This window comes from Anser anser (assembly GCF_964211835.1).
Source record: "Anser anser genome assembly, chromosome: 15".
Classification (NCBI taxonomy): Eukaryota; Metazoa; Chordata; class Aves; order Anseriformes; family Anatidae; genus Anser; species Anser anser.
The window spans coordinates 6,007,081-6,026,179 of NC_139736.1; the positions used below are offsets into that span (position 1 = coordinate 6,007,081).

General features: G+C 41.7%; 2 protein-coding genes across 5 annotated transcripts in view; one reads left to right on the forward strand and one right to left on the reverse strand.

Annotated features, from left to right (window-relative positions):
* CHLSN (cholesin) overlaps positions 1–19,099 on the forward strand; it is a 133,328-nt gene that overhangs the window by 8,758 nt on the left and 105,471 nt on the right. The window lies entirely within an intron of this gene.
* Positions 2,851–12,864, reverse strand: GPER1 (G protein-coupled estrogen receptor 1). Of its 2 annotated transcripts, none has more exons than XM_083799491.1 (2): positions 8,913–12,864; positions 2,851–8,360 (listed from the first exon to the last, which is right to left on the reverse strand). In XM_083799491.1, the coding sequence occupies exon 2, from the start codon at positions 6,470–6,472 to the stop codon at positions 5,399–5,401; it is 1,074 nt and encodes a 357-aa protein (XP_083655617.1). In that variant the 5' UTR covers positions 6,473–8,360; positions 8,913–12,864; the 3' UTR covers positions 2,851–5,398. The 2 variants fall into 2 exon arrangements, with proteins under 2 accessions (XP_083655617.1, XP_083655616.1); XM_083799490.1 differs by having other exon boundaries at positions 2,851–6,902; positions 8,214–12,864.

The window sequence follows — 19,099 nt, forward strand, 5'->3', positions numbered from 1 at the left end:
ATTAAGTTTCCGCAGGTATCACTGTCTGTATCTTCTTTTGTCTTGCTACCCACCCCACAGATGGATGCTTGGAACATCATTTAAGTGATCTCTTTCTTTGGTTTCTTTCTGGTTGCTGAGCGCACTTCACTTGTATCTGAGTGCTGGAATGAGTTAAATAGTTTCTATAGTCAGGTTAAGGCTATTTCTCTTTAGTTCTTAATGGAGAGGGAATGAATGGAAGAAAATCTTATTTGCTATTGTATTTCTGTTTCTATTGAGAGAATGTCCGGGAAAGGAAATGTTTCTGCAGTTGAGGCAGAAAACGTGTATCTCCACCACTATTGGGCAACTCCATCAGTGAGCTCTTCTTGTTGAAATACACTTAATTCCATTTTTAAGGATAATTTAACAACATTCTAATATTTTCCCAATTTCTCTAGTATGTCTTTTTTCCTCCAGGTTTTCTGAAGTCCTTCCAGTAACATACTCTATGTAATTTGAAAAGGTTCTAAGCCTTGGGAATAATAATTTGTTTGCAGGTCAAGTGAGTTGGGATTTCTACACAAAGTTGTTTCGGGAAGGCTTATCCTGCTGCATTAATACTAACAATTAAATGCTTCTTTAGGGTAGTTATATTTAAAAACACAGGTTTGTGGAGCTTTCTTGATAACAAATAGCTCAGTGGTTTGTGAACTTAGAACCGAAATTTCTGCATACACTTGTAGCAGACAGCGTTTGAACAATTTGGAGAAATAGGTTGAAAAAATGGACCTGGTTTTATCGCTGGAGCTGAATGACTTCAAGAGCCGTTCTAAACACAGGCTACATCATGAGAATAAGACAGCCATCTCTAAATCTGGTTTAGTGGAATTAAGTGTGTGCATGTAAAATAACTGAAGCAGCGTATAGGAGACTGAGTTGAAAGTAACAAGCTGATCCTGCACTGTCTGAAGTCCTGAGAAGGCATTGCTTTTTTGTTGTCATCTTGGGTGGCTGGCTCAGTATGCAGCTGTTTATTCTTAGCTTCTGGCTGTGTCATGCTGCCATATGATGGAATGGAAGCCTAAAAGGAAGCTAAAAGCCAAGGGCTAAAACTTTAGTGTATCATATGACAATGGAGAATAAATAGTTTGGAAAATACCATTGAAGAAAAGACACCTAAATTATAAATATGAATGGAGAGTGTTCAGATTTTCAAATCCAGTGTCTCTCCTTAAAATATAGCACATGGCATAGGTCACAAGAGTATCCAGGCGAGATGGTCTGTATACATGGCTTAAAAATGACTTGTCATCTGTTATTGCAGATTAAACATTAAAAAAAAAAAAAAAAGATAAAATGCAGTTCCGAGATGGAAATGTTTATTGGTGACATGTTTATTAAACAGAATGTAAAAATAATAATCGTTCCTTAACATAAACAGTCTCTGAACAAGAAATAGCTAGGTCTAATTGTGGACCAGAGGGTAAATGTAATTGGTAATGTAATGGTAAAGTTCTGTTGCAAAGACATAATTCAATTAACTGACTTCAACAATGAATTTGGCTCAGTGCTCTTTTATGACAGACCTAAATATTTGTATGTTGGTCTGAATGTGTAGGGTAGGAGTAGAAGGGAAGGATGCTGTCCCTTAAAGCTACACCCGTATCTTCATTTTCAGCCAAAATCAGATGAATTCATTGATTCATCTTCATGAACTGCTATTAAAATTCTGACCTGTCTTCTTCATACTCATTTGTTTTTCCTGTTTATCGAGAAACAAGTTGAATGTAGAAACAAATTGAATTAAATGGTTAAATTCGTTATGCTTTTATACTTGTGACAATCCTAACCAGTCAAAATTGTCCAGGTAACCTTTTCCCTTTTGCAGTGGTAGTAAACAGCTGAAACTACAGCAAAATCCTTCCCTGATGAAACATCATTGTTAGCTTCTAAAGTAACTTGATGGCTGGAAAAAAGATGAGAGCCTGCATTATACAGCTAGTGAATTTTGTCTAAAAGATAGATACTTGGTCTGAAACTCAAAAAGCATTTTCTGATAGAAGCGATATTGAAGAAAACCATGTTTTAAGAATTCTGGTTTTTGCTTTTAACATTTATTTTATAACATGTTCTCTTTTGTAGTTGATGGATCACTCATTTTGAGCACTAGCCTTCTGGTGTTTTTGTTGAACAGAGGGGAAGGAAGGGGTGACTTGTCTCGCATCTGGTTCATCTTGCCCAGAATCTGGGGCCGCCCTTTGCATCCGATTCAGACTGCTGCTAATTTGTGCTATTTAGATTTATTTTGTTTCTAGATGTTCAGTAATACTCTGTTTCCAAGTCATTTTTGTGTTAAGATACTATTTACAAAAGCAGTTAAGGGGTTCTGGGATTCTTTGATTTTTCTGTGTGCATTTCCTAATGATACTTTTCTTGTCTGGAGACTTAGTGTAGGTTATTGTAGTAAGGATTGTAAGCATCTGTGATCAGCAGATTTTTCAAATGTCATAATTGTGGGTCCAGCATTTTAGAAAGGCATATGGGATCCTGTCCTTAAACTAAACAGTTTGTGAGAGACCCCAGAGAAATGTTCAAAAGTATCCAAATTCTTGCTCTCATTTCCGCTTTACCCTGCACTCCCCAAGAGCTTTTGTTTAATGATTATCATGCTCTTTAATTTTAAAGAAAACTATAAAACACAGATCTTTTTGGTTCCTGCATGAGCCATAGCAAGAAGTTATTACAAGACGATGGGCTGCAGAAAACATGTTGATCAGCATCTGTGAAAAATATAATAATATATGAAAGTCATATGGCATTTCTTTAAAGATCAATTTGTTCATAGTTGCCATTGAAAAAGAAAAAAAAATCTGTGAAGAAGTGTGCTTTTTTTTTTTTTACCTGGGAGAGTTTTTTTATTTATTTAAAGTGTATAATATGTTTAAATGTAGTCATCTCAGGTTCAGTTCATAAATCTGAACTAAAATACCAACAATAGGAAACTCCTCAGGTAGCTCAGATTTGTAATGTGCTTTTAAATCTGTAATAGGATGTTTCAGGTTGAGTGGCTAAATGCTGCTTTCTTCATTCTGCAATAAACTGATCTTTCCCAGATTTTTCTGTGGTATCAGGACATTACTGAATATGATCATGCAGAAAAAAAAAATCATAACATGTGCAAGCAGGCATTTATTATTACTATCAGTTTATGAAAAATTTCTGAGCAAAGACACTTGGTGACTTGTTACCTGCAGTGGTGTTAAAAGGGCTTCCAGCTTGATGAAAAAATACTCCTGTATCGGAAGGGGGGAGGAGGGGAACATTTACTCCCATAAAACCCAAATGAGCAACAACTACAGTTGGTAAATTGTATTGCTGTAACCCCAAATAAATTGCTTTATTTATGATAGGTATCGAGATCACACAAACCTAATATATCTGCATGCTCACATGGTGCATCTTACTCCACGGAATTGCACTGCTGACAGAATTACCTGTTCCTTTAGCTGTGTGTTGTCTGAAATAGCCATCTTTTCAAGGTGTAACTGATGTACACCGGCAGTCAATAGGACATGGGGAATTGTGGCTAATTCCAGACAAGAAAATAATGAGGAAAAAGGGCTACGTGTAATGCCACAGGATAGTGTGAAATTTGTTGCTACGTCTTGTTTTGCAGTTTGGTCTGTGCACAGGAGGCATGGCAGTGCTTGCACCTTTCTGGAGAGCAATTATATTTAGTGTTCTGCAGGAAAGATGGGACTACATGAAACTTTTCCTTAGGTCACGGATAACAGTCACTTGGAAATAATCAGCAGTTGCAGCAAACTCCACCCTGCAGTTCCTGTTTCTGTTTCGGGAATATCCAGCTATCTATTTCAAATTCAGCCATCATCGTGGGGCCTCTTGATTATAGGTCAAGTCTTTTGTGGCTAAACTTCCACTAAGAAACTTAAGTATTTCATGAGAACCGAGGGCAGTCGTTGTTCTTACTGCTTTCTTTACTGCTTAGAGCTCTACTGGTTGCTTTAAGTGTCTGTATTTTAGAAATCCTCTAAAATTCCTTTTTTTGTACCAATTGGTTAATATATGAACCAATGTATTGAAAATAGGGCAGAATACCTTATTCTGCAGAGTTCTGGTGCTTTACTCCGTGCATTAGTTTGTGTATTTCTGAGATGCAGTGAGTGACGTTTTAATGGTCTTGTGCACCAATCTCTAGGAACTTTATGGCCTCCTCTGAACAAGTTCAGTAGTAACCTGTGCTAAACCTCATCCAGATTTAAAACCCAATTATTTCCTAACAGAAGTTAGAAGCTGTTGTTTTCAAGTGTGGTGCTAACATTTGTTTTCTTAGTATAATTTGTCTTCAAATGAACAAAACAACCAACATGCGCCTTAAAATCCCGAAAGACCAGTGGTTTCTGGAGGTGGGATGGACAGAGTACAGAGTGCAGGTCTGATGACAGCTAATCACATTCCCCTTTACAGAAGGGTGTTTTTTTTTTAAAAAAAAAAAAAAAAAAAGATTTTGTCACTTTCATAAGCAATCCCTAGGTCTTTTTTAGAAAGTGCCTTTTTTCAAAGCCACTGCGTTCTGTTCTGACCATTAAAATAGGCCTGCAAAGTGTAAACAGATCTCACGCAACTTTCATTTAAATCTGAATGTGAATGAGCAATCATGTGCACTTGCGTTTTTGACAAAAAGCCCAGTAATATCTGTCCTGGGAAAGACTGTCTTGGGCAATCCTTAAAAGAATGAAGCATTATGTTTTGCTTCTATTAAGTGCCTTGAAATGAACAGTCTAGTTACAGATGATTTCAGGTTTGATCAAGTACTGATGTAAACAGATTAGATTTATGAGACGAAAACTCATCACCATTCTAGATTATATTAAGATTAAAAAAAGTTAATTGTGGAAGACGTGCTGGGATACAATGACGATAATACTATATAGTTCTGGAAAGCAAAGTCATTTAACTTAACATATTTGGATGAAAAATAATTGTTTTCTGCATCTCCATATCAATACGTTGCAATGATTTTTTTCCTCACTGTTATGGCAGCTCCATTATTTACGTGGAAGTACCTTATATACACCAGCAAAATAGCATCTCTGATAATCAAGTTAAACCTAGAGTCTTCCTAGCTTGATAAAATTTTCTTCTATATTATCAGTCATACACGTTTAATATAAAATAAAGCTCCTTCAGTGCTCAGCTTTTAATAATCCTGTTCATAATTAAATATAAATCTGCCTGAAACATTCTTCTACTTTAAAGTTGTCATAAAAACATTTTGAATATAAACCTTCAATACTCAGCAGAGCAATATAATATATACATACGCAGACACGCTTCTTTCTGTTAGTAGCAAGCGTTTTGTTCACTATTTGCACAACTTCACAGTTGTATGTTTTCTACAACCGCTGCTAAATCAAACCTCCGATTGCTCGTTACTGTCAGGAATGACAGACGTTAAGGCAGCCTGACAAAAGCGATGCAGCGTTGACATTTTGGTTTTCTGTTCAATGTACAGTCGCAGTTTGTCTCTGAAGGTTTCCCCTAGAAAACTGTAAATTAAGGGGTTCAAACAGCTATTAGAAAAAGCTGCTAGGTTCACAATATGTCCTGTTAAGGGATAATCGTGTCTGAAAGATGGGCTGCTCGAAGAGACAGGCTCGCTTTTCTTCTGGAGAAGTTGAACACTAATGAAGACGTTTTCAGGTAGCCAGCAGATAAAGAAAACCAAGACGACAACGAAAATCATCCGAAGAGCCTTTTGTCGCCGCAGACGAAGACTCCTGTGCTTGTGTGCTTTTATAAGAACTCGGACAATTAATGAGTAACAAAGACCGATGATCACAAAGGGGATAATAAACCCCAAGGTTATTTCTAGCCACTGGATTTCTTTTACATCTGCAAAACAAAAATAGACCTCTCCGGTGTGTTGTAAGTGCACAGCTGTAAACGGAACTAGTGCTGCCGAAATAGACGCCATCCATATGAGACCACAGCTTAATCTAGCGTGTTGCATAGTGCGAAATATGTTGGACCTCATTACTTTTGCCAGTGCTATGTATCTGTCAAAACTCATCCATGTCAGAAAGAAAATGCTGCTATACATGTTGATCTGAAGGAACAAAGACATAAAGGTACATATAATAGTGATATCGTAATACTTTTCATCAAGATTAAAAACCTCAATGAGAGAATCAGCAACTAAAATGAGATCAGCTACTGCAAGGTTTATGAAGTAAAGGTCTGGAATAGTCATTTTTTCACGAAAGCTTATGTTTACAACCAGTATCAGAATGTTTCCTACAAAACCAATAGGAAAAAGGAATATTGTGTAAAGACACGATAAGAAAAGACCAATAACATATTGTTGGTGTTCTGATTTATCAGCTAGTCTAGAAGATAGGCTTTCATTACACAAATGCGATCCATTTAGGTTAAAAGTTGTACTGTTGCATATAACAGGTGATAGCGAGGCAGAGTAAGTTTCCATGGTTAAAGTATCTGCACAAAAGATAACAGTACTCACAGCTTGGTAGTAATGCCCCAAAAATCGGATTTTTTGATGTTTTCAAAGAAGTTCATTGTAAGCATTTTGATTGGAATGGAAAAAGAAACACTCTTGTATAGGAAATTAAAGTTCTTTAGAAGCCAAATTAATTATACTTGAAATTGACTGAAATATAACAGTACAAAAAGTAAATTTCTTAATTTTGTTTTTACAGGCCACTATATACATTGCAATGAGAGAACTTGCAGTTCTTATATGCCTTAAGATCATGTAGGGAATCTTTTTACCATAATGGTACTTGGATCTCTTTAAAAAAGGCTTTTCACCACCAGTGTTCCTTCACGCAGGGTGGAAGATAGTAGAATTTTAGCTCCATTTGTTTTCTGTTAATAATCAATGAACATCCTTGGACCTGCAATTTGTAAATGGAAAACCATTAATCTAATACTCCAGCATTCTACCATGCACCATATGCTCTTTTCTAGCTTAACATCCGTAGCTGAGGTTGTAGGAAACACGTTCAAATATATATACAAAGGTTCAGTTAAAAGGATTAAAATCTGTTTGAGATGTTACTATATCGTGAGGCAGGTCTGTAAATTTGGTGTGCGCTTTAGGGATTCAGTACTGGAGTATATAGAAATACAGAAAACCAGATGAGTGAGTTTGGCCTAATAAAGAAAGACTATCTAAAGTTTATATAGTGTGTGTATATATATATAGTGTGTGTGTATATTCATTTCATCAGCAGCTAGTAAGCTTATTAAGTTGCAGAGTCTGTGGCTGAGAAAGCAGCGGAGACGAAGAGCAGTTGGTTTCCTCTGCTTTCAGTGGGAAGGCAAAGGCAAACTTCAGAAACGAAGGTACTACAAGCAGCATATTGATTTACACCAACAATATTATACTCAATTTGCTTCTCTTTGCAATTAATTATGCTGCAGTGATTGCTGGAAAGGAAAGGAAAACATCGGTAATCCCATTTGTTTACTTATAAACACTGAACGCTCTGGGCTTGAAGCATTGCTAGAAGTTTATTTAAAAAATACCTCAAACAGAACAGCAAGAAAATGATAACCCAGGCTATTTTGTGTTAAATTTTTCGAATTGATTTAATCTTCATCTTACTACCAAAACCTTCATTTTAATTGAACTATATTTAAGTTTAATTGTTTATCAGTAAAATCAATGCATATTTCCACCTTTTAATAATTTAAAATACTGCGGATGCACAGTCTGGGGGAGAAGAAGGAGCAGACCACCAGTGGAGTTAGGAGTATGAGAATATTTGTAGTCAGAAATGCAGGTCTGAGCTTGCTGAAACGTGTTCAAGTTGTCAGAAATAGCTACTTAAAAGAAATCTGTGTAGTCCCAAAGCTTTATTTCATAGTGTGATAGCAACACTTACAGAGTACTTATGCCTATGTTTGGAAGCATTTTCATAAGGTAAATCTTTGTGCTAAAATATCCGTATGAAATTACATGCATTTGAAGGCTGGTGTTTCAGGCAGCTATCAGTCAGACACGAACCCCTGCCTTTTACGTAACATCCTTTGATTTTTCAGGAAGGCAGTAAAATGCTTTAAATACAACAAAGGTTAATTATGAGTCTAAGCAATTGATTTTAAAAGGCAGGTCTGTGGTTAGATTTTAGTTCCATCTGAAAGCCCACCAAACAATTGCAAACGTTACAGGTAACCACGCGCTATGAAACGCTCCAATTTACCTTAATTCCATTTTTCCAGAGCTGATTTTCCTCCAGACAGCAGAAGGCTGGTTCTTGCTCAGCTTCACGCTTAATGCATGTGTCAACTTGGCCGGTCGTGGCAGGGAAAACTTGCCTTTAGGTGTGCAGAGCTGCAATAAATGCCACCTGTTGACAATTCGGTAGTAAAAAAAAATAATATAAAAGTCTCTTCTGTTTTAAAACGCCTTAAATAAAGGATAGTTTACAACAGCAAAATGCAGATCTTGCTGCATGCCCTTGGCAATAAAACAAGCTTTATAGATTCCCAGGGTTGTTCTAATTTGTGTTCAGTCGAAGTGCTGCTGAACAGCCTCATCAGGCTGGGATTAACCCTGTTTCTGCTGGCTGCTTTTTTACTAGAACCAGTCAAATGGCTTTTGTCTCGTATCTGTCAATTTTATTTTGCTTGATGTTCATCTTACCCCCCTGCATGCCTTCGGTATTTTTTCAAGTTACGCCGGCCATTCAAACCTGCAGCTCAGCTGATCAATAATTAAGAGATTTATTTTCAAATCACAACAAAGCGTATTTTACATGCTTATAAAGCAGCAATTACTGATAGACAAGATATTTTTAAAAGCCCCTGGACAATCTAAAGAGAAATATTAGATTAAGAGAGATCTGGCAGCTGAGAAGGGTCATCTGCTGAAGCGACAGTATAAATCTCAGTTTTCCTACCTTGATGTCGATCCCATTTGCCTGTTTGTACTTAAATTTTCAGGTATACATCTTGACACTTCTTAGGCTTGTTCAGCTCCAAGTCACATGGATAAAACAAGCTTATTTTGCAGAGAACGTGGAGCCTCAGTCTTGCATAAAACCACCAGTGTTGCAGGTGGAGTTGTGCATTTCATCTGTAGGGGGGAAAAAAGTGCTTGACATTTCCCGAAACACCACCTACTGGTGGCTAGAGTTCTTAAAATGGAAAGCAAATTCGTTTCTCTCATGAAAGAGCAATATTTTGTTTGCCTAAATTTATTTTTTATGATTTATCTGGTAACTTAAGTGCCATTAATGCTGTACTTCGACGCAGTATTCTGCTACTGGAAAAAGATGAATTGGATCTCAGCACTTAGGATTTCAGGAAACCAATGTTACAGTTTCAGCAGTGTGGAGTAAACAATTAGCGTGGCCTTATAATGGATGCATTAAATCTGTTACCGTGGTCAAATAATTTAGGTTACAAAAGATATCATCCATAGAAGAGCGAAGCAGAAGTTCTCACCCAAGTGGCTGTGGGAGGAGAGGGCGCTTTGCCTCCTGGTGCCATCGAGCCGTGCTTTATTTGCTGGTTTTCTTGCAGTGCGTTGTGCACAGGAGTTTGACAGTGTTGCTGAAAGTGCCTCCAAAGGTGTTCCGACACGATGACGCTTCATGAATAGTTTGGGAGTAAATTTTATTAGTTTAAAAAAAAGTTTGTGCAAATCAGTGCTGGTAAGGATTTCCTGCATAGACTTCGAGTCTCAGTGGGTGGCTTTCTGGAGTCTTTTTAAATGGGGTAACAAGGACAGAGGGCCTCAAGTGTTTTGCTTTGAGAAGTGTACAAACATCATTGGGTTATGGGACTGCAATAACTGTAACGTTAGAAAATCTTGTGATACCAGCTTTGATGGTCTATTTTTTTTTCTGTCCTAAGAAGAGGGATATAAAGAGTCTTTATTGCTGTTTGTTGATCATGTGGTTTTGCTCTACTTAATTCTGCCCTTCAGAGCTTTCACTGATCTTGTAAGGGCCAGAAGGATTTTTATTTTCCTTTATGTGTAATATTAGCTTCTGGGTGTTAGTTGCTTGTAATTACGGGGGGCTGGATTTGGTAATCAGCTTCTCTGTCTGTCCTTGTTTTTCGAGCTGCGCGTAGCGGCTGGTTTGCTATCAAAATGTATAATTCTGTGAGTGCTAATTTTCTGGTTTGAATTCATGACAAGAAACATGTCATTTTGCCATACTTCAAGAATGGGTAGGGAATTTTCACTTGAAAGAGCCCAGAAGTAGCTGGTTTTCCTGCTAATAGAACTATGAAGCATAAGAAGAGACCAAAACTACTATTATTATATGGTAATTAGTGATTTCTGTATCTCACTAAATATTTTATGAGACGATCATGTGAATTCTCTGAATTTTGTTTCCTAAAACAGATGACAACATCTCCAGGCCCTTGTTTATGCAGGCAAGTTATTGTTACTGATTAATCCATCTTAATCTCACTGTTCACCACTTCCATATTGAAAAGTGTCATAAAATGCTTAAAACAAATTTTAGCAGCTGCTGAGCGTTGTACCCTTTTTTCCTGTCGTTTGCTGATACTCTGTGGGACTTCATAATGAATGCCTTCATGATCCATCTTTAGCTGCAGTTGTGACAGCACTAAATATTACAGTTCCGCCTTGTCGTACCTTATCTTGATTGTTGCTGAGAACATGCGACAAAAGCAACTGGTGTGATAGCCTTCATATCATGTCAGAATGCAATAATCCAGCATTTAATTTATTTTTTTCCTAGCAGTTTAATTTTAAATCTGCAGTAGTCAACTTCCCAAACACTATATACCTCAATAAACACGATAGTGTGTTTAAGGAACAGTAGTGTAATCAGCAGAGATGTACGTAGGTGTACCAAGAGGCTTAAAGTGGGGTGTAATGTAAGATATTCTACATAATTTAGCAATCTTCAACATATGTGCCGACTGCTGTGTTGCAAAAAGAGCAGGACAGCTGAGGAAGAAGAAGGAAGGAGGTGAGTACAGGAAGAACAGTGTAAGAGGTCCAGCACATCGTACCTCTTGACACCGGTTACACGGCAGCCCTCCAGCAGGACGGTAAGTAAGTAGGATTAGGCCTGTAGGATTTAAGAGCTGTTAAATTCTGCCAGAAGCGCAGAAGAACATGGGTTGGACTGAAGCTGTTGATTCTGGGAGAGACTAGGTCAGAGCCGGGATGTAGAAAGCTGCAAAAAAAGTAAGGTACTGTATTGCATGAAAGAGGAAAGAAGTATCATTTAAAATTATGTCGGAGTGCTTTACGGTGTAATACAACTATGTGCAGAAGAAACAAGATTGGTATCAGTACCTCTGCTGAAATTATCTCCAGAGGACGTATGAATGCTGTTGTAGTGTTCTTTAAGTTGTACAAGTGGATTGATCTCCACCACATCTTTCTGCTAGCATGGATACTAACTCTGACCGTTCTCAACTACTGAATGAGGTCTTCTGCCTGGGCCTGTGACACTCTTCTAGAGCACCCTGGTATTTTATCCTGGCCTCTCTCAGTAACTCTCCGTCTTGCAAATAATCAAGCTTAGCTTGAGTTGGAACAAGTAATTGTGTTCTGTGCCTGCAGGAAACCTTGGATAGAGTGTATTCTTTTTGTTTAGCCTTTTCAGTTGCCAGTAATTCTAAGAATGCGTTTTTCTTACTAAAAATAATTTAAAAAAGTTCAGCCTTTTCTTTGCAGGGACACCACCTGTACCCATTCAAGCTATTCTGGTAAAACCTTTTTATTTTTCTTAAAGCGTATATTGCAAAACACTTTGGGGGCCGGGGAGGCACCCAAATTTTATGAAATTGGACCAGAAAGCATTGTAAAGTGAAGGACGATTCATCATAGGACTTCAGTCTCTGTCCAGATGTGATAAACAAAACTCACAAAGCAGCAATCCTTTCTGACTCTGGTAGCCGAGTCTGGCAGTCCCTTGCTGGACACTTCACCTCTCTAGTTGCCCAGATGAAAGGGTCACTGCAGTTGCAGTTGCCACTGCTCCAAGATGAGAGAATAAGAATTACAGTACCAAGGAAGCAAAACACATTCTTTCATACCCATCATTTAGTGAATCAATTTGTTGTGCAACATACACAGGTTGAATATTGTATAGCATATTTGTTTTGACTAAATTGCCTGAGTTTTCTCTCTACTCCAAATCTGTAACTACCTCAAAAACAAGATAAATAATGCTGCAGCCCTTTCCAGGTCTGTAAGTTAGAAATTTGAATGCTCCTGAGGCTAGACTTAATAATGCACATAGGGGTATAGCAGATAAAGTTATGATTCAAGTACAAATCCAGTCTCTCTTCAGATCAGATGTTGTTTTGCAATGGGATCAGATCAGATTTGAGCCAGCTGGTTCAGCAAAGATGAGTCTTTAGTCTCTACATGTTCCTTTCCAGAAGACATTACCAATTCAGAAATTCAATGCTTAAATTTCAGCAGTCTGCTCATTTCTCTTATTTTTCTGAACGGAAGTTTTTTTTTTTCAAATGAGCCTGTCTTAGATACAAATGTTACTGGTACAGAAATAAAATACTCTTATTTGAATTTTCCGGTATATGGCATTAGTTAATTTTGATAGCATGCCTGTAAAAAACACATGCTCTATTTCTTCAGAACATACTGGTCAAACCTAAGTGAAGCCTGGAAGACAGTTGTCCTGGTTCCAGTTAGGACAGAGTTAAGTAGCTCATAGTAGCTGGTAGGGTGCTATGTTTTGGATTAGGATGAGAAGAGCGCTGATAACATGCTGATGTTTTAATTGTTGCAGAGCAGTGTTTACACCAGGCCAAGGACTTTTCGGCTTCTTGCTCTGTCCTGCCAGCGAGCAGGCTGGGGGTGCAGCAGGAGCTGGGAGGGGACAGACCCAGGACAGCTGACCCAAACTGGCCAAAGGGGTATTCCATACCATCTGGCGTCATGCTAAACAATATATAGGGGTGGCTGGCTGGGGTGGGGGGCCGGCTGCTCGGGAATAGGCTGGGCATCGGTCAGCGGGTGGTGAGCAATTGCATTGTGCATCACTTGTTTCTTACACATTATTATTGTTAATACTATTACCATTATCACTTTTATTATTATTATTGTTATTATTATTTTCCTGTCTTAATAAACTGTCTTTATCTCAACTCACAGGCTTCACTTTCCCGTTTCTCTCCCCCATCCCAGAGAGGGAGGGGGGAGGGTGAGCGAACGGCTGTGTGGTGTTTAGCTGCCAGCCGGGTTAAACCACAACAGTCTTTTTGGCGCCCAACGTGGGGCCCGAAGGGTTGAGATATCGACAAATCTGACCAGAGTGTGTTAAACTAAAATTGGTATAAGTATTGGACCTGCTTAATAGTTGCTAGTCACGATGTTGATTGCCTTAATCTCCAGTCTGCTGTACCTGTATTCCAAATTGAGTTTTATGGTGCGTTACTTTCTGTATGTGCTCCCTGTTGCACTGTTTATCCTTTCCGGGCCCTGGTTTAAGATTGTTATGGTACTGTGCGGTGTAGCAATGGCTTATGAAATGGTGAGATATCTGGTCACGACTTTAACCTGGTATTTGTACTCAGCACTGACGTCGACTCTATACTTTGGAACCCATATCTCGGAAACTATTAGCAATTACACCTATTGCCTGTTTTCGTTAGGGAGCCCATCTGTGAAGGGGACAGGGGAAGACATGTTTCCCTACCTGTTCACTCTCCCTTTCTCCTTCACCACCACCCTCTTATCCCCCGAGTTAGTTACGGTGGTTCTCCGAGATGTTGAATATCCTTGGGATACTCAGACCAGCCTGCTCTTGTTGTTATGTCTCCTGAATGCGCTTCAGATTTTGTGGAGGGTTAAACAACTACTTAGGAATCTCATCCGGAGATCTGTCTTGAGGCGGGATAGTTGCGAGTGGCAGGGAGTGTGGGAGGATATGGGCAGGTTTCTAGAGCAGTGGTCACCTCCAGTGTTTTGGACATTCACCCCTGAACAACTGCAAAATCCTAAAAAGCTGGCAGAATGCTTGAAAAAAAGGTGTCATGACTCTGGCAGTTCCAAAGTGACACAAATCACTGTAGCGTGCTGGGGTCTGGCTTGTGCCTATCGAGCTGCAATTGATGCTATTAGCAACCTAGCTCCAGCTCCTGCAGCCGCTCCAGTTCCAGCTCCTGCAGCCACTCCAGCTCCAGCTCCTGCAGCCGCTCCAGCTCCAGCTCCTGCAGCCGCTCCAGTTCCAGCTCCTGCAGCCACTCCAGCTCCAGCTCCTGCAGCCGCTCCAGCTCCAGCTCCTGCAGCCGCTCCAGTTCCAGCTCCTGCAGCCGCTCCAGCTCCTGCAGCCGCTCCAGTTCCAGCTCCTGCAGCTACTCCAGCTCCAGCTCCTGCAGCCGCTCCAGTTCCAGCTCCTGCAGCTACTCCAGTTCCAGCCCCTGCAGCCGCTCCAGCTCCTGCAGCTGCCCCAGCTCGTGCAGCTGCTCCCACTCCTGTGGCTGGGTCAGAGAAACGAGCTGTAGCAGTGCAAGTTGACCCCGCAGAGGGTATTCCAACCCCTGTGGCAGACCCTGCGTCTGGGTCAGAGAAACGAGCTGTAGCAGTGCAAGTTGACCCCGCAGAGGGTATTCCAACCCCTGTGGCAGACCCTGTGGCTGGGTCAGAGAAACGAGCTGTAGCAGTGCAAGTTGCCCCTGTAGACAAGGTGAAAAAATGGTATAGAGGCTCAGGTCGTTTAAAACGCAGACAGTCTTCTGCTAAGTCTGGGCGTAGTGAAGACGAGGCTGGGCCATCAAAGGTGCAGGAGACTGAAGATGAGGATGAGGATGGCGAAAAATCAACAGTAACTACCCGGACTCCATACCAGCCATCAAAGGTGCAGGAGACTGAAGATGAGGATGAGGATGTCAGAAAATCAACAGTAACTACCCGGACTCTACACCGGCCATCAAAGGTGCAGAAGACTGAAGATGAGGATGAGGATGTCGAAAAATCAACAGTAATTACCCGGACTCTATACCAGCGTGAGCTACGAGATGTGCGAAAAGATTTTGGTCGCTGTATAGGCGAGCAGCTTGTCACCTGGCTGCTCCGGTGCTGGGACACGGGAGCCAATTATGTGGAATTGGAGGGCAAGGAAGCCAGGCGGCTGGGATCCCTTGCTAGGGACGCATGCATTGACAAAGCAATTGGAGATGGAGCACAATCTCGCAGCCTCTGGAGGCATCTCCTGTCAGCTGTGAAGGAAAGGTATCTCTTCAAGGAAGAACTTGTATGTTTACCAAGCAAATGGACCACCATGGAGAAGGGAATTCAGTACCTGAGGGAATTGGCCGTACGGGAAGTAATTTATAAGGACCTAGACGACGCACAAACATCCGCAGATCCAGATGCAGTCCGGTGTACACTACCCATGTGGCGGAAGTTTGTACAGAGTGCCCCATCATCATATGCCAGCTCATTGGCAATGCTAGCCTGGAAAACGGAGGAGAATCCCACAGTGAATGAAGTGACTAAAATACTCCGGCAGTACGAAGGAAATCTCTCCTCTTCCCTAAAGGCCTGTGTCTCAGCTGTGGAGAAACTCTCTGAAGAGGTCCACCAACTTAAAGAGAATTTATCTTCCCCTCCACCTGAACGAACCAGTGTCCACCAGCTAAAAGAGAATGCTTTAGAGAAACTTTCTGAAAAGATCCACCAACTTGAAGAAAGATTATCTTCCCCTTCACCTGAACGAACCAGTGTCCACCAGCTAAAAGAGAATGCTTTAGAGAAACTTTCTGAAAAGATCCACCAACTTGAAGAAAGATTATCTTCCCCTTCACCTGAACGAACCAGTGTCCACCAGCTAAAAGAGAATGCTTTGGAGAAACTTTCTGAAAAGATCCACCAACTTGAAGAAAGATTATCTTCCCCTTCACCTGAACGAACTAGTGTCCACCAGCTAAAAGAGAATACCTTGGAGAAACTTTCTGAAGAGATCCACCAACTTAAAGAGAGTTTATTTTCCTCCCCACCTGTACAAACCAGTGTCTCAGCTATTAGGGGTAAACGTTCATCTATGCAAGGAAGACAATATGGTGGGCACACACACCGCGCCACCCTGTGGTTTTACCTACGTGACCATGGAGAGGACATGAGAAAATGGGATGGAAAATCTACTGCGACCCTAGAGGCACGGGTACGTGAATTGCAAAGGAAAACAATTGGGAAAAAGGAGTTCTCTGAAAGGTTTGCTGCTCCAACTTCCAGCAGGCAGTCCTTTAAACACAGAAACGAAGATTCTGACCAGGACTAGAGGGGCCCTGCCTCCAGCCAGGGGGAGGAAAGGGACAATCGAGTTTATTGGACTGTGTGGATTCGATGGCCTGGCACGTCAGACGCACAGAAGTATAAGGCTTTGGTAGACACCGGTGCACAATGTACTCTAATGCCATCAAGCTATAAAGGGCCAGAGCCCATCTGTATTTATGGTGTGACGGGGGGATCCCAGCAGTTAACTGTATTGGAGGCTGAAGTGAGTCTAACCGGTAATGAGTGGCAAAAGCACCGTATTGTGACTGGCCCAGATGCTCCGTGCATCCTTGGCATAGACTATCTTAGAAGAGGATATTTCAAGGACCCAAAAGGGTTCCGCTGGGCTTTTGGCATAGCTGCTTTGGAGACAGAGGACATTAAACAGTTGTCTACCTTGCCTGGTCTCTCAGAGGACCCTTCTGTTGTGGGGTTGCTGAGGGTTGAAGAACAGCAAGTGCCGATCGCTACCACAACGGTGCACCGGTGGCAATATCGCACCAACCGAGACTCCCTGAGTCCCATCCATAAGCTAATTCGTCAACTGGAGAGCCAAGGAGTGATCAGCAAGACTCATTCACCTTTTAATAGTCCCATATGGCCAGTGCGAAAGTCTAATGGTGAGTGGAGACTAACAGTGGACTATCGTGGCCTGAACGAAGTCACGCCACCACTGAGTGCTGCAGTGCCGGACATGCTAGAACTCCAGTATGAACTGGAATCAAAGGCAGCCAAGTGGTATGCCACAATTGATATCGCTAATGCATTTTTCTCCATCCCTCTAGCAGCACAGTGCAGGCCACAGTTTGCTTTCACTTGGAGGGGAGTCCAATATACTTGGAATCGGCTGCCCCAGGGGTGGAAACACAGCCCTACCATTTGCCATGGACTGATCCAGTCTGCGCTGGAGCAGGGGGAAGCTCCTGAACACCTGCAGTACATCGATGACATCATTGTGTGGGGTGACACTGCAGAAGAAGTTTTCAAGAAAGGGAAGAAAATAGTCCAAATCCTTCTGAAGGCTGGTTTTGCCATAAAACAGAATAAAGTTAAAGGACCTGCACGAGAGATCCAGTTTTTAGGAATAAAATGGCAAGATGGACGCCGTCAAATCCCAATGGATGTGATCAACAAAATAACAGCTATGTCTCCACCAACTAGCAAAAAAGAAACACAAACTTTCCTAGGTGTCGTGGGGTTTTGGAGAATGCATATTCCAAATTACAGTCTGATTGTAAACCCGCTCTACCAAGTAACCCGTAAGAAGAATGCTTTTGAATGGGGCCCTGAGCAACGACAAGCCTTTGAACAAATTAAGCAGGAAATAGTTCATGCAGTAGCCCTCGGGCCAGTCCGAACAGGACCAGATGTAAAGAATGTGCTCTACACCGCAGCCGGAGAGAATGGTCCCACCTGGAGCCTCTGGCAGAAAGAACCTGGGGAAACTCGAGGTCGACCCCTGGGGTTTTGGAGTCGGGGATACAGAGGATCTGAAGCCCGCTATACTCCAACTGAAAAGGAGATATTGGCAGCATATGAAGGAGTTCGATCTGCTTCGGAAGTGGTCGGTACTGAAGCGCAGCTCCTCCTGGCACCCCGACTGCCGGTACTAGGCTGGATGTTCAAAGGAAGGGTCCCCTCTACGCATCATGCAACTGATGCTACATGGAGCAAGTGGGTTGCACTGATTACTCAGCGGGCTCGAATAGGAAACCCCAGTCGCCCAGGAATCTTGGAGGTGATTATGGACTGGCCAGAAGGCAAATACTTTGGGATATCACCAGAGGAGGAGGTGGTTCGTGCTGAAGAAGCCCCACTGTACAACAAGCTACCAGAAAATGAGAAGAAATATGCCTTGTTCACTGACGGGTCCTGTCGTATTGTGGGAAAGCATCGGAGATGGAAAGCTGCTGTATGGAGTCCTACACGACGAGTTGCAGAAGCTGCTGAGGGAGAAGGTGAATCGAGTCAGTTTGCAGAAGTAAAAGCCATTCAGCTGGCTTTAGATATTGCTGAACGAGAAAAGTGGCCAGTTCTCTATCTCTATACTGATTCATGGATGGTAGCAAATGCCCTGTGGGGGTGGTTACAGCAATGGAAGCAGAACAACTGGCAGCGCAGGGGCAAGCCCATCTGGGCTGCGGCATTGTGGCAAGATATTGCTGCCCGGGTAGAGAACCTGGTTGTAAAGGTACGCCATGTAGATGCTCATGTGCCCAAGAATCGGGCTACTGAAGAACACCAAAACAACCAGCAGGTGGATCAGGCTGCTAAGATTGAAGTGGCTCAGGTGGACCTGGACTGGCAACATAAAGGTGAATTATTTATAGCCCGATGGGCCCATGACACCTCAGGCCATCAAGGTAGAGATGCAACCTACAGATGGGCTCGTGATCGAGGGGTGGACCTGACCATGGACACTATAGCACAGGTTATTCATGACTGTGAAACATGTGCTGCAATCAAGCAAGCCAAACGGTCAAAACCTCTTTGGTATGGAGGACGATGGCTGAAATATAAATATGGAGAGGCCTGGCAGATTGATTACATCACACTCCCTCAAACCCGCAACGGCAAGCGCCACGTACTTACAATGGTGGAAGCAACCACCGGATGGCTGGAAACATATCCTGTGCCCCATGCCACCGCCCGGAACACTATCCTGGGCCTTGAAAAGCAAGTCTTATGGCGACATGGCACCCCAGAGAGAATTGAGTCAGACAACGGGACTCATTTCCGAAACAACCTTATAGACACTTGGGCCAAAGAACATGGTATTGAGTGGGTGTATCACATCCCCTATCATGCACCAGCCTCTGGAAAAGTTGAACGATACAATGGACTGTT